This window comes from Hipposideros armiger, unplaced genomic scaffold (genome assembly GCF_001890085.2).
Source record: "Hipposideros armiger isolate ML-2016 unplaced genomic scaffold, ASM189008v1 scaffold_573, whole genome shotgun sequence".
Taxonomy (NCBI): domain Eukaryota; kingdom Metazoa; phylum Chordata; class Mammalia; order Chiroptera; family Hipposideridae; genus Hipposideros; species Hipposideros armiger.
In genome coordinates, this window is record NW_017731923.1 from 369281 (window position 1) to 384142 (window position 14862).

Here is a 14862-nt window from a genome sequence, read left to right on the forward strand (position 1 = left end):
GTCGCTAAATCTGTGAGGAGCAGGCGGAGTCTAGGTTCTTGAAAGATCCGCGGGGGCTTGTCGATGTTTTGGTTAAAAGAATCTGAAAGGAAAGGACTTTAGAGGGACTGATGGTGCTCCTGTTACCTCTCCTTATTGTATTAACGGTGAAGCACAGCGTTGCCCGTGAGTATCCCAAGTTCTCTTTGCTTCGAACTGCAAAGCTGAGGCAGCGTAGGGGTAAGAGCTTGTCCTCCTAAAACTTATGGTGAAATGAAGAAGCCGGGGGCGGAAAAGTGTATTTATTAAACCCAGGACTTGTAGGAGCTACGGACTAGCTGTTCTCCAGTTCATGTGTGCCACCAACCTCCTGAGAGGGTGGAAGCCATGCTGGAAAGAACCTCCGGGTGACTTCCCCACTTTCCTTCTCGGCATTGCCCCCCTTCTTTTCAGCTCTATCCTTTCTTTTACTTTTGTTTCTCCCCTTTGCTAGCTTAGTCTCGCGGGGATGTGATCAGAGTCCCAGGGGCCTTGAACAGTGGAACAGAACCACCGTTCAGCATTATTGATGGTTTTCTTCCTCGCCACAAGCCCTACCTGTAACAAAAGATCCCGGAAAGATAAAAAGCATGGCTCTGGACTTGGGTACCGGATGGAAGAGATGTCACCTAAGCAGAGGAGGAGTTCTTCGTGGTTCAGGGGCCCATGTCACTGGGGAAGCCGTGCCTTCAGTTGCTCCCAAAACATGAGAAGGCCCATGGGCCGGACGCACCAGGCTTCTCTGCCCAACTGCTCTTCCAGCTGCAGGTTGGCACTGCCAGGCAGGCTGGTGGGCAGTGTCTAGAACTCAATCTCAGCCACCGCCGTAGGCAGTGACTCATGAAATGACAGGAAGGAGCTCTTTCAAATCATCTGTGTATTCATTACAGAAAGGCTGGCTGATGGCCTACCACGTGCCAGGTGCTTTGAAGGATCTGACAGTGAGCAAGATAAACTTAGGTCCTGCTTCTACAGAAATTTTAATCCAGAAAAGTCCCACCAGTTAAGTCAGAGATAGGAAAGATTGGGAATAAGGGCAAGAGATGGATAATGGAAAGAGGAAGGGAGGAGGGAGGAAAAGGTGATATTTCCAGAAGGTGAAAAGCTTCTTTATATATTGCCTGCATTTGATCCTTGAAAAACTCTCCAGTAATACAAACACAATATCCCTTAAGCGTAATCTTTCAAGTGATGACCTCACTAACCCCTGTGGCAGGCTAAGAAATCCAGCCCAGAGAGACTGGCTCAGCTCATACAACGAACAGAGTGTGAAGTACACACAGACCTAGCCCACAGTCGAGGGCTTTTCGACCATGTCACAGGGCCTCTGGATGTGGCCACTTGGCACTTTGGTAATGCGTGGAATGCGAAATAAAACCAGTCAGCTATAAAGGGTAGGGAAAGTCACTTTGTGTTGGTTATTCTCCTTTTGACTCTTTAGACGTCCTCCTTCTCTGTCATGTCTTGTGCCCTGGAGGATGACGGCCACTGACACAGACTACATCACCCAGTCTCTCTTGCAGGCTGATGTCTACCCAGTGGGACACACTGAAAGGAGAGAGATTAGAGAGCAAGGAGGAAAGGTTGGGGTTTTGTCTTCCTCCTCCCCTTCTTTCTGTAATGTCTCCAGTGGTAGCTGTGTCCCTCTGTAATATAGTTTCGCTGAATAGCCCCATCTTGATGCTTCCAGCTCCCACTCGGCTTTGCTAGCGCTATTTGCTGCTCTAATCTCTGCATCCCTAGGGGTGGTAATGGCTTCCCATCGTTGCTAGCTTATGGGTGCCTCGTGATCCCTCACTTTCGCCTTAACCTTGCCCATGCCTCTGCAAGGAGTCACTTCTTCAAGTGTCTTCATGTGACTCATCTGGAGTGAAGGCTGTTTCCTGCCAGGACCCTGACTAAGAATTCTTGAGCACCCAGGGTTGCTGACAAGGAAGGGAGCCAGGGTTATGAAAAAAGACTCAGTCTATTTGGTATTTGTGCCTAATGCTGGCCCCGAGTAGGAGCTTCTCATTGTGGAAATGCAGGGAGGAGATTCCGGAGTGTTTGGGGTCACAACTCCAGGAGAGGTCAAGATAACTCCACTGCCACTTGCAGTGTGTTGCTTTCGTTGACTCCATAGCCTGCAGGAGACTGCTTCTCCCTTTGTACTCCCATGGCTCCTGTTCACAGCTTTTTTTTTTTTTTTTTTAAGGTGAGCCCTCCTGCCACCGGTTGGCAGCTCAGCGGCAGCTCAGCTCAGGCCGGGCATCGAACCGCTGTTGCTCAGAGCTCAAACACTTGAGCGAGCTCTTAACCAACTGAGCCACTCAGCCGGCCCTGTTCACAGCTTTTTAATTTCCTATTTATAAAAATCTTTCCTTCAAGGCTCGCCTTAAAGCCAGGGAGACATCTCTTCCTTTTTCTCCTCTTCATTTCCCCAACACTACTTAGTGACCTGTTGGTACTTAATAAATGCCTCCTGAGTGAATTTATGTTCAAAGGTAATGTTCCTGAGAAATTGAAGTTCTCTGACCGTGAGCCACAGAGAACTTGGGCAGTCATAATGACTACAAATTTGCAACTGTGGTTTACTGTAGTTGCAGAATTTGTATGAAAAAAAAAAAAGATGTTTCGTGCTTTACATCTCATCCTGTTCTTCATTTCAGCCTGTGTGAAGCGGACTTGGTGGTGTGGGTGGGTGGAATGAGGCTAGGGGCACGCATAGGCTCTCTCTTGCATAGCCACAGGTGGTTTGTGTGTTTAATCGTGAAATCACCATGGTCAGTTTCTTGATATTATTCAGAATTCTATGGAGGTATGAATCTGCTATGTCACTCTGCTTTACGAATGAAGGAGTCCTTCACAAATAAGGCCTGATGATGGATAAGCCCCCGAAATTGACAACCAAGCTAGGGTTAAAAGACAGACTTACAGACGATCTGTTTAGAAATGACCTTGAGTTCAAAGAGTTAACATGAGAAAATATGGGCATTCGCTATAGACTTTTTTAGACTTCAGTCTGTTTCCATGGAGCTGTTGCCAAGGCACACGCAGCAGAAATTTCTCCAAGACAATGTTTTACTCCCCAAAGGCCCTCTTCTTCTTGGTTGACATTGAATCTATCTAAATCCGAGAAATTCAAATAATTTGTAGATTTTCTTCTGACTAGTTGGCATATCGGTCTATTCTCACTAAAATCCATTGACCTTAACCATCTTCTGACCCCAGAGAATTGCCAAGAACTGGAGGGAGGGGGCCTGAGTTAAAGATCAAATGCACGGCTCTTTAAGCACTTGCTTTATGAAACCCAAATTGAAACAGATGACAAGGGACATTCTTTCTGATGTCCAAATTTATATTTATTATGGAAAACCTTTCAAGAATATATGTATCAAGTCACATTTTTTTTTACAATGTCAATAAATCATTTAGCAACAATAAAATTCACAAAATTGAAAAAGCCTTCTGGGAAATATGAGACATGTGGTCATCATTGTATACAAGAAGTACTGAGGGGAGAAAAAACCCCGCCAGAGCTCATTCATTCATTCTCCAAAGCTCTGCATGGCCCTGGAGTGGTCTCCTTGCTATTCCTCAAACACATGACCATGCACCCTCTGTGATGTGGACTTGCTTTTCTGTCTGGAAGGTTCTTCTCCAATGGCTCGCTTTCTCACTTCGTTCCCCATCTCTGCACAAATGCCACCTGCTCAGAGAGGACTTTCCTGGCCCCTCTATCTAAAAGACCAGCCCTCTTCACACTCTCTATCTCTTTCTCTGCTTTTTTTCCATAACCTGTCTCACTACCTGATCTTGAATTATATATGTATCTATTGTCAGTCTTCCTTCTAGAAATTAGCCCAGAGGGCTGGGATTTTGATGTGTTCACTGCTGCATCCCTAGCAACTAGGACTGTGTCTACTGAAATTCAGAAAAGAATAAAACTTATACAAAAGGAGACATTGGTAACCCCCAAAAGGGTAGCCTCAAAAGAGGAACAAAAAAGGCAAACTGTCACATTCAGCACTCCGAGGCCCTCAGTAAGCTCCTGTACTTAGGAGGTTAGGAGAGGGCCTAGCTGTTCTTGTTGCCCATAGGACCACCCACATCACTGCATGGTTTGAGAAGTGTCCAAGGGTCCCTCTTGACTAAAAATATCACCATCCGCCTCTCCCCTTCACTCCCACGGTGCCTGAAATTCCAAAGAGTGGTTCCCAGGAATTATAATCATTCTGACTGTATGAAGGCATCAGGCTGCCTGGGAGGGCCAACAGATAATCAGGACTTTGTTGACCTGGTGAGCCAATCAGGGCTCACAGCCAGTTTGTGGGAAGGTCTGGAGCCTGGGCCTCCTGGGATGGGAAACCGGTGACAGTGAGTCATGTTTGACACCAGGGGGCGGGAGAGAGCAACGGATGGGGCCAAGAGCCTGAAATAGAGTCAGGGTGGGGGAAGTGCCCCTGCCTGAGGACCTGTTGGGTAGTCCTAACGCAGAGGGGCCTCCCATCTGCCAGAGGAGAGTGCGATTCCTGGCTCCTCTACTTAATGGGTCCTAAGGATAGTCTTGGGCAGTTTTCTTCATCTCTCTGTCCCTGTCTTCTGGCCGTGAAATGGGAATTTAAAAACCCACCTCACAGGGTTGCTATGAGGAGTACATGGAACTCCTGTTTATCAAAGGCTTCACCTGATACGGAACACATGGCATGTGCTCAGTAAAGAAATGAGCTCTCATGGTTATGATTCAGGCGCTGCTGCCCTTTCGTAGCTCACGGAAGGTCCAACTTCATGGAAGGTTTGTCACCGCCTCCTCAGAACATTGCCGGCTTGCTTCACGTGAGAGCAGGCTCGCTCTCCTCTGAGCCGCTGGAGCTGGCACCTCTTTGGTGGCACTTACTGCTTGCTGCCATGTGTCACTGCACTGTATTTACTGATGCTACGTGCTTTAGTTCTCCTGTAATACTGTAAGTTCCTGGAAGGATGAACTGGTGTCTGATTTGTATTTCTCTTCCTGACATTGCCTCACAATTTCTTGTACATGGTAGATACCAATAAATAAAAATTGCCCCCCATGGAAGAATGCCTGAAAACACTTTACCAATTATTTTATAACCAGTGATTTTCACTGCCTTTTGTAAAAATGGCCAACTACTAAATCTACAGTAGAAAGGGACCATAACTTAGGCCATTACGTAGCCACTGCCTCTGGTGAAAGTGGTTTGGTTGTGGCACTCAGGCTTCCCAGCATGTCTGTCGGAGTCTGTTGGGACAGGGCAGCAGATGCCCTCTGAGAAGCAGCTGGACTGGCCTGGACAGAAGACCGAATCCTAAAATGTCGATTTCAGTTCAATAAGTGGTTTGATGCTGATAAATCTGTTCATGGAAAGGAAGAGAGAAACCTAATTTCATCATTATTGGAACAAGAAGAAAGAATCAGAAGATTCTTAGATGGAAGCATATGAAATTGCCATTTTAGTAGATCAAAAACGATGAAATATAAGTCTTTTCCAATGATGCAACCTCCGTCGTACTATAAATTGGATCATCCGGGCAGTATATCCAGAGGCTATAAATGATCACAAGGCCTAGCGTATCACGAGAGAAAGGGGACCCTGTAGACGTTCCCGTGCCTTTGCTGTTCTGAGTTACTGACATAACATCTGTCCACCAACCTCGCATCACAGCTGAGGTCGTATTGTGGAAGGCCAGCTAAGGAGCAAGCGTGACTCATACCTGTGGACACACCAGATGGGTAACTGGGCCCGAGGCAAACGAAGCGGAGAGGGCTGTGGCATCCTGGAGCAGAGCCAGGCCGCAGCTGCACGAGGGGTGGAGGGGCAGGTGACCGGCAGATGGAGGCCGGTCTTCAGGGGCCAAGCAGTATAGGAAGTCAGGGCCAGCCCAGGGAGCACTTTTCCGAGACCAGGAATTCGACCGCGATTGAGGCTGGAGGAAAGGACTCGGACAGCACTGTCCACAGACCATATTTCTCTCTGTTTACCTCTGGTAACTCTGGATAATGCAGATTTTTACAAAGTGATACTTTTATAAGAAAGTGAAACTACGAGAATTATAAATATTTATTGTGTGGCAATCATGTCAGTGATACTTAGAATAAATCAATAAATCCGCCCGTTGAGCAGTAATGCCCCAAGTTATTAATACCTTTTTTTTTTTTTTTACTTGTTGGCATGTACTAGGGATGTAGGCCCCTGACGTCATAAAAGGAGCCTCAGGTTTCAAGGGAAGTTCTGTCCAATCCAGCTTAGCTCAGTAACACAGTCTCTTTTTTAAAATTTCTTCTTCCTTCTTCTCTCACATTCTTTGCCTGGAACTTGATTTCTCTGAGGTTTTTTTTTCCTATGAATAACTGTGGAAGCAAGTCCTACCTGTTTCTTTTCCCGTCACTCCCTCTGCTCTAGCCACAGGCCTCCCTGCTGCTCCTGGAACACGCCGGGCATGTCCTTGCCTCAGGACCTTGGCACAGTCCCTCTGCCTAGACGGCTGTACCCAGATACCTGGGTGTGTGTATGTGCACACACACGGGTGTAGTGGGGGCCCTCATTTATCCACTCACAGCCCTCATTGGTAAAATAGGAGGTTGGGTTATCAGTGTTCGCAAACCCGGTGGCCCAGTGAGTGGTCCTGGGACCTTTCCCCCGCAGACCAGAGCGGCACTTACTCCTTCACGTACAAGTTGAGATTACCTGTAAAATTTCATCCTGTTTCCCAAACCTGAACAGAAAAGGCTCCAAGTCTTAGGCTAGAGCTCTCGAGTCCTTTCCAACCCCCAGTTCCTAGGGCTCTGATTCTGTAACAGGAAGAACGGATGTAGCAGAACACAGAGCACTGGTGTGGGGATTAGAGGGAGGGCAGCGTATGGGTGTAGATGGTCTGTGACTCCGACCTTCCCTCTTTGCCTCCCTCCCAGGGACTCACTCTCTGCGATATTTTCGCCTGGGCGTCTCAGATCCTGGCCATGGGATCCCTGAATTTATTTCAGTGGGGTATGTGGACTCTCATCCCATCACCACATACGACAGCGTCTCTCAGCTGAAGGAGCCGCGGGCCCCGTGGATGGCGGAGAACCTCGCCCCTGATCACTGGGAGAGGTACACTCAGCTGCTGAGGGGCTGGCAGCAGATGTTCACGGTGGAGCTGAGGCACCTGCAGAGGCACTACAATCACTCAGGTGGTGAACGCAGCAGCAGGCTGTCCCCCCCCCCACTCCCCCCAGTCCCCACCCTGGCAGAGCGGTCCCTGGGCTGACAGCACGTGTGAGCAGTTGCGAATTGCACTGTCTGTGGCTTTTGGCAAAGCCTGGACAATCTGGTTGATGGGGTTCAGTGCCTGCCATCTGCCTGGTGCATCTTCCAAATTGCCTGTTGTCCCCAGGAGCCCTTTGTCCTGTGCCCCCCGTATCCCCGTTGTACTCTCATTCGAGCTTCTGACCTGTATTTTCTCCATTCCCATCTACATGTGTTCACTCTGGGCCTCACTTCCTGGTGGCCAGCCTTAGTGAGCTGCTCTCTTATGCATCATGTTTGATGACACTGACTTTTCCAGGGATATTTCTGGCTCCTGAATAGCTCCCCATCGTCCACTGTCCTATAAAGTTTATCAATGAATTATTCCCATGATAGGATAACTCCCCAAGGCAGGAAGTATCATGTTCTTGGCATGCAGTAGGTATGCCACAGATATCTGTTGATAGATGGAATTATGTCACAGGAACCTCCTGGAGACAGCAGTGCTGGGGTGGGCCTGCGGGGTGCTGTATTCTGGGGCAGAGGGTGCTTCCAGCCGTGTCCCCAGTCACATCATCTGGGCACCTACCTCCACGCCCCTGTTGAGACCCCTTTCTGGCCTGTGCGTATGTTCCAGGGCTTCACACTTATCAGAGGATGATCGGCTGTGAGTTACTAGAAGATGGAAACGCCACGGGATTTCTGCAGTATGCGTATGACGGCGAGGACTTCATTATCTTCAATAAAAATACGCTCTCCTGGATGGCTGTAGATAATGTAGCTCACATCACCAAGAGGGCGTGGGAGGCCAATCGGCATGAGTTACATTATCAGAAGAATTGGCTGGAAAAAGAATGTATCGCCTGGTTGAAGAGATTCCTGGAGTATGGGAAAGATACCCTACAAAGGACAGGTAAAAGGAAGGGAGAATACCTTGTCCTCGCATCCTCAGAACCTGTGGTTTTATGTACAACTTCCTCTAATCTAGGTTATATTCACCCTATTCTGAAATCCTTCTTGTTCATTGGACTATTATGGTCTGTAGCCCCTGTGAAAACTTTCCCTAGCTACTTTTTATCAGTATCTTGACAAGAGTCAACAGTTTCACTTGTCTTAACAGAGTGAATTACCTCGATGGCCCCCTCCTTTTGGGGGAAGCCAGCGACACAAATCCTTCCATCTCCTGCCAGTGATCGGTTGGGAAATACTTTGGGTAGTAGAACAATTCTTACAAGTTGTTTATTAACTAAGGGCTCCCACAACACCAATATGAGTGAAAACCTGGACTTCACAAAGAACAAACAGAGGATCTTTGCTTTACTAAAGGATTTATGATAAGATTTCTTCCAGTAAAAAGCTCCTGTTAAACAGTAAAGATAGGATACAATTGGTCAACTTTTAATTAGTACAGAACTTTCACTTATAATCTTACTCAAAATGAATGATGTCTGTGTCATGCCATGGAAACCTTCTAGACCAATGAGCCTTTTCCCACAGGAGTGGTCTTTAATGGTGGGGCTTTCCAGAGCTGTGGGGCCCTTGGGAGGCATCTGGCCTATCCATGAATATGGACTAGTTTTCTAAGGGTGTCAGCCTTGGAGGCAGATAACTAGAGTTTGAGCTTAACTCCCCCACTCACTAGCTGAATAACCATCTTACTTGTAATGGTTGCGGGTAACAGAAACCTACTCAAACTGGCTTAAACACAAAGAGGGGAGCTGTTTGTAAGGCAAGAATCAGGGCAGTGTGGGGACTCGAGGAATTAAAACCAAGATTTGAATGGCTTTCTTCTAGGTGAGGACGTGGCAGCCAACACAAAGCTTGTATCCTCCTAGCGTCACCATTCTAGAAGAATGGGCTTCTCTCTCCCAGCTCTAGTTACAAAAAATTTGTTTTATCACAGGAGGACTCCGGTTGGCCTCAGTTGGATCATGTGCCACCTCTTGCACTAATCGTTGTGACCATCAGGATAAGTTTCTAAGATTGGCCATGGGTAACAGAGTCCTGGCAAGAACTAAATGACATACTCAAAATGGTTTAACTGAGGAGAATTCAATAATGAGGTTATTTACAGAGTACAGTAAGGCTTGATAAAACCAGTAAGGGATAGTGAAAGACCTAGAGATTTGTAACAGAGGAAAGCCATTACACTCCCTAGACCTGAAGGCACAGGGGAGGAACTGCTGTTGCCAGAGCCCAGCAAGGTCTGGTACCCGGGGAAAACCTCCTAACAAGAGCGGTGGCTTGGGAGAAACACAACCGCTGGCAGACTGCAGTGGCTGGGGAACTGGTGGACAAGACCCCCGGCACTCACTTCCCCAGGTCAATGCTATTTTGCTAAGGATGCTCTACCCAGGGGCCAGACCCAGCCAGAAGCTGGGGGCAAGGGAGGCCTGGAAGTGGTCTGAAGAGCACAGCCTCCTGGGGCACAGAGCAGGGCATGGAAGGTCAGAGACTATATCTGGGGGCTAGCGAAGAGAGAATAGCCACGACACACAGTTGGGCTATGTTTAGGTGGCAGGATTAAGATTGGCATCTCTTAACAGAATCACATGTTGGGGTGGGGTAGACTAATTTTCCAGTATCTAGCATGTGTTTGTCAGGAGAATGGGGTTCTTGTTATCAGGAAAAAATGGGGCAAATAGATGCTAGGCCAACAAAACCGTAACCTTGAGTAAAATAAACAGGCGTGATATGCCTACCTCACAGAAACTGATGCGAAATAATGTACATGGAGGCTCTGTGTATACTGTAGATCTCTGTTCACACATTTAATGTTGTTATTGTCTCCAGACTGAAGAATGTCTGACAGATCAGGATCTAGTTGAAGCCTATGGCCAACTTGGGGTGGCATGAGACATTTTAGGCCGAGGCTAGCCAGGCCTGAAGAAGGGCCATGTGAGTCTCTCCACTTCTCATCTTGATGAGTGGCAAAGCCTTTGGCTGCACACAGAGAACCCCCAGTTGCCTGGCTTGCTGTTTTGGTGAATCCAGCACTGGGGAGAAGGTAGAGAACTGGGACAAAGATGGGATGAATTGGGATCTGAGGGTTAATAGTAATCCTGTTGATCCTCTTTGAGGTGCGGAGCTCTTTGGATAAAATGAGAAACTGGGAGCTTGGGCACCTAGGGTATGTGGGAAGTGACTTCAGTGTATCTGCCCCCCTTCTAAGCCTCCTCTCTGTCTATCATGAGTGTCCTAGTGGGGTCTCAACCCCTTGGTCAAAACCCACTGCTAGGAAAGGACCTGTGATCATTTCTTACAGGCACGGCCAAAAGGCAGAATCTCTCTCGTGGTGGCGTTTATGTGGACTTTTTAATGTTGGAAAGCCTTTTTCTCACGAAACAGAAAAGGAAGGTGTTGTTGAGGTGTATGAGGGTGGCAGATAGCACGGGTGGGGTAAGGAAGCGAGTCTTAGAGACAAGCCGGAAGCAGCTCCCCCGGGCATGGCATTGGGCTCTGTGTGGCTCAAGTTTGGATGTGACCCAGTGTCAGGGAAACATAAAGGACAGCACCACATGGGGAGTGAGCAGAATGGTCAGGTGGAAGCCAGGCCACAAATGGACAAGTCTTTGTTGTCACTGTGTGAGCCCCTCTGTGATAGGAATTTCTATAGCCCCTCCAAGTGCATCACCATCATGTGACCGATTATGTTTTTGTCTGATGACAATCACTGTCTTAGTCCATCTGGGCTGCTACAACAAAATACCACAGACTGGGTAATGTACGAACAACAGAAATCTGTTTCTTATAGCTCTGAAGGCTGGGCGTCTAAGATCAGGGTGCCAGCATGAGGGCTGGTCAGGTGCGGGCTCTGTTCCAGGTTGCAGGCTGCTGACTTCTTGCTGCGTCCTCACGCGTTAGAAGGGGGCTAGGGATTTCTCGGACCCTCTTTTATGAGGCATTAATCCCATTTTTGAGGGTTCTGCCCTCATGAGTTCAGCACTTCCCAAAGGCCCCACCTCCTAATACTATCACCTTTGAGGGTTAGGATGAATTGGGGGGATGGGGGAGCGACAAAAACATTCAGACAAACAGTAATCACGCAAGTACCAGCCTGAGTACACAAGGCAATTCAGCACCAAAGCTGAGCTGAAACGGCTTGATATCTGTTTGCATGAGCACAGAATTGGAAGAAGAGTGTTGAGTTCTGATCTCCAGCCTTTTGCTGAATTACTTATCATGAAGAGTCACTTAACACGTTTTGTAGCTCAGTTACATGGCTCCGTTCCACTTTCATTATTCTCCAGCACACTGCCCTAGCAGGAAGTACACAATAAATAAGTTTGCTGTTGATGAGCCTGGGTTCTGGGCCTTTCTTGGTTTTTGATGTTTCCTGCAATAAAGAAAATTAATTGAGAAACCCAGTCATCAAGTTCTAATATTTGTATGTTCAGTACATATTTCTGTTTAACTTTACCTGCTTTTTCCTAGAGCCCCCACTGGTCAGAGTAAGTCGCAAAGAAACTTTTCCAGGGATTACAACTCTTTTCTGCAGAGCTTATGGCTTTTATCCCCCCGAAATTTCCATGATCTGGATGAAAAACGGTGAAGAAATACTCCAGGAAATGGATTTTGGAGGCATTCTTCCCAGTGGGGATGGGACCTACCAGACCTGGGTATCAGTTGAGATGGATTCTGAGAACAGTGACCTTTATTCCTGTCACGTGGAGCACTGTGACGTCCAGATGGTTCTCCAAGTCCCCCAGGGTAAGGACCAGGTGGTGGCTGTCTGGGGACTGAGACTGAGGCAGGGGGGTTAGCAGCAAGCACGGATCACTGTGGGCCTTAGAAAGGGTCTTTGAAATCAGAGGTTCTTTCCTTCTTTGGTCTTGGGGCGCCTTTATACTCATAAAAACTTTTATAATTGTAAAAATTACTAAAGACCCCAAAGAGCATTTGTTTATATGGGTTATATCTATTGCTCTTTACTGTATTACAAATTAAAATTTTTGTTTAAATTTTTTTTAACTCAGAAAAACCCAAGCACTGGTTCCGTTCACCATCAGAGCAATGATGTCATGTAGCCTCTAAAACACTCCACTGTGGACATGTGAGAGGTTGAGATAAAAAAAGCGGGGGTTGGTGGGGTGGGGAATCATGGCTTAAACCTCGTGGATCCTCTGAGAGTCTTGAGGACCCCTGGAACCCCACTTTGAGAACTGCTGTTCCTGTGTTTTAGATTATTGCCCTACCTGGGGCTGTGAAGCGAGAAACAAGAGTAAGAAAAATGGTGTTAGCTCCCTGATGATCACAGGGATATAAGTGCCCAAAAGTTAACATAGAAGGGGAGGAGGACTTAGGGCTTTTTCCTCATGTGCTTGCTTTCAGAGTGGGGAGTTAGCGCTCTGGTCATGAAAGCTGTCCCTGGGACCATTGTCCTTGGCGTTGCCCTGGCTGGAGTTGGCGTCCTGGTCTGGAGAAGAAGGCACCGAGGTGAGAGGCACACGGAAGGGTCTGAGGGGCTGCTCCTGTGGCTCCACAAGCTTTAGTATCTGCACCTGCCTCTCAGCTCCATCTAGGAATGGGCTGGGCCTCACTTTGTGATTGCAGAAGGACTTGGAACACCTCTCCCGCCACACAGGGAACACACACCAGGGATAATGCTTGTAAGGAGAGGGGTCTGTTTCACAGGTGAGGTGATGCCTGACATCAAGAGAGTAGTTCAACTCCTGTCCAGATGAACTGTCCCCCTAGAAGCGGGGTCAGAGAAGATAGAGTGATCTGGATTCGTCTTTTTCCAAACTATATTATTAATTACTGCTGACTTTTAATTTTGCCCTTTGTTTGGAGGTATCAGTAAGTTTTCCCATTTGACAAACATTTTTCTGCCCCAATCATATGAAAGGCCATTTCCTTCTAAATTCATCTTTTAGTACCTGAAATGTTGAAGAGTAGACATGGAAAATGAGACTTGGGAGAAAGAAAGGGGGAAGGATAAATGGGCGAGAGACAGGCTCTTGATACCTTGGGGGGAAAATTCATTCATTCTATAAATATGTATTAAATACCTACTATGTTCTAGGCCCTGACTGGATGCTGGGATGTAGCAATGCAAAAGACAGATGTGATCCCTGCTGTCTAGTGTGGTCATTCCCAGACCCCCCACCCCCGAGGCTTCAGTAGGTGCTCAAAGTGATCACAGCCTAATGTCTATGAGACCTAGAATATGGGTGTGAACCCAGTGGGGGCCAGGGGTTTGGTGCTGCTTTGTTACCACACACTTCAACCCCAATTCAAATGATACGGTATAAAGCATGTTATTAGACCAAGGTAAAAACCAACCCCTTTCCTAGAAAATCAACTCAGAGAGTTAGTAGGTCATTCTCATGTTTTCTTTATAAATAAAATACAGCAGTAATCCTGATCCATAAATGAGAATTGCTGACACTCCTCTCAAGAATGATACACACTGTGAGTTTCTGCTTTTTATCTTGTGGAGTTTGTGAATTTGAGTTAAAATCTGTCGAGTACTGAGAGAATCTTGACAATGCAGACTAAAAGTGTCAATGCCAGCTTCTTAGATTTTGCGGAACATTTCATAATTTTTTTTGAGCTATAAGGAAAAATGCACATATCTGACTGAAAAGTCTCCTTTTCAGAGCAAAAGGGAGTCATCTACCTTCCAACACCAGATCAATGATTGGAGATAGCTGTTGTCCAGTTGTCATTCCTCTGAGAACCATGGTCTCCTGCGTCCCCAATGGACTCCAGTTCAGTGCTCAAAGCTCTTGACTCCACCCACAACAGACATGGATGTTACAGGATTGAGCATTTATGGCAGAAGATAGAGCCATAAAGTTTTCTTTGTTCTTTGGCTCCAAAAAGACTGTCGGCTTTCAGGCTCCTTTGATGGACTCCTGTATCACATTTGGCTCTCAGTATAGCTTGTCTCATGACACAACTACCCTCCATCCCATCTGCCAGTGATGATTTACAAATAAATTAGAGCGTTTCCGAGCTGGAAGGAAGCTTCCAGTCGAGGGCAGGAAATGTCTTCTCCAGTGCCTTTGACTTGAGCATCCAGCCTCCACTTGAATTCTACCTGTGAAGGGCACCTCACTACATCATAAAATGGCCTGTTGCATCTTTCATAAGAATGTTTATTATGCAAGAGCTTTGAATAGTGTGGATGCTGTGACTGTGACCCTACAAACAGGGTTGGACCACCCATGAGAGTAGCCGTCAAGTTTCCACAATGGCCTGTGAATTGCCGAATCATTTTATGTATTTCCTGGTCTGAGAGAAAGCCAAACTGCCCTGTTCTAAGGGCATCTCTGCCTGTAGCTTGGAACCTTGGAAGTATGCCTGGTTGGATCTGTGGAGGTGATCTCATTTATTCTGTCTTTTCTGGGAGAGTAAGAACCATAAGTACCAGGCATATTATCACCTCCAATGGAACTATAGAGATCTAGACCCCCGTGCCATCTTTTCATATAAAAATGATAGTATGTTTATGTTTTTAAAAAAGGGTTCAATTCTAATTTCTGTCCTTCCTCTACTGGCTTATTGTAGATGGGCCTTTATACATATGCTTTATACATATGTTTATTCTCCATACATTTGCACTAAAGAGTAAATAAAAGCCCCACTGTGAGCACTAACACCCCCTTGATCC

General features: G+C 46.9%; 1 protein-coding gene across 2 annotated transcripts in view; it reads left to right on the top strand.

The window, feature by feature from the left end:
* Nucleotides 1-14862, top strand: part of LOC109371494 (major histocompatibility complex class I-related gene protein) — a 19884-nt gene continuing 5022 nt past the window's right edge. The window contains exons 1-6 of one of the 2 annotated variants that reach the window (XM_019624048.1): nt 1-165; nt 6929-7189; nt 7882-8157; nt 11679-11954; nt 12576-12680; nt 13847-14854. In XM_019624048.1, coding sequence (XP_019479593.1) covers nt 111-165; nt 6929-7189; nt 7882-8157; nt 11679-11954; nt 12576-12680; nt 13847-13887 — 1014 coding nt within the window. In that variant the 5' untranslated portion in view covers nt 1-110 and the 3' untranslated portion in view covers nt 13888-14854. Of the gene's footprint in view, nt 166-6928; nt 7190-7881; nt 8158-11678; nt 11955-12575; nt 12681-13846; nt 14855-14862 lie in introns of those variants that run through there. The other variant, XM_019624049.1, reaches the window with a different exon arrangement.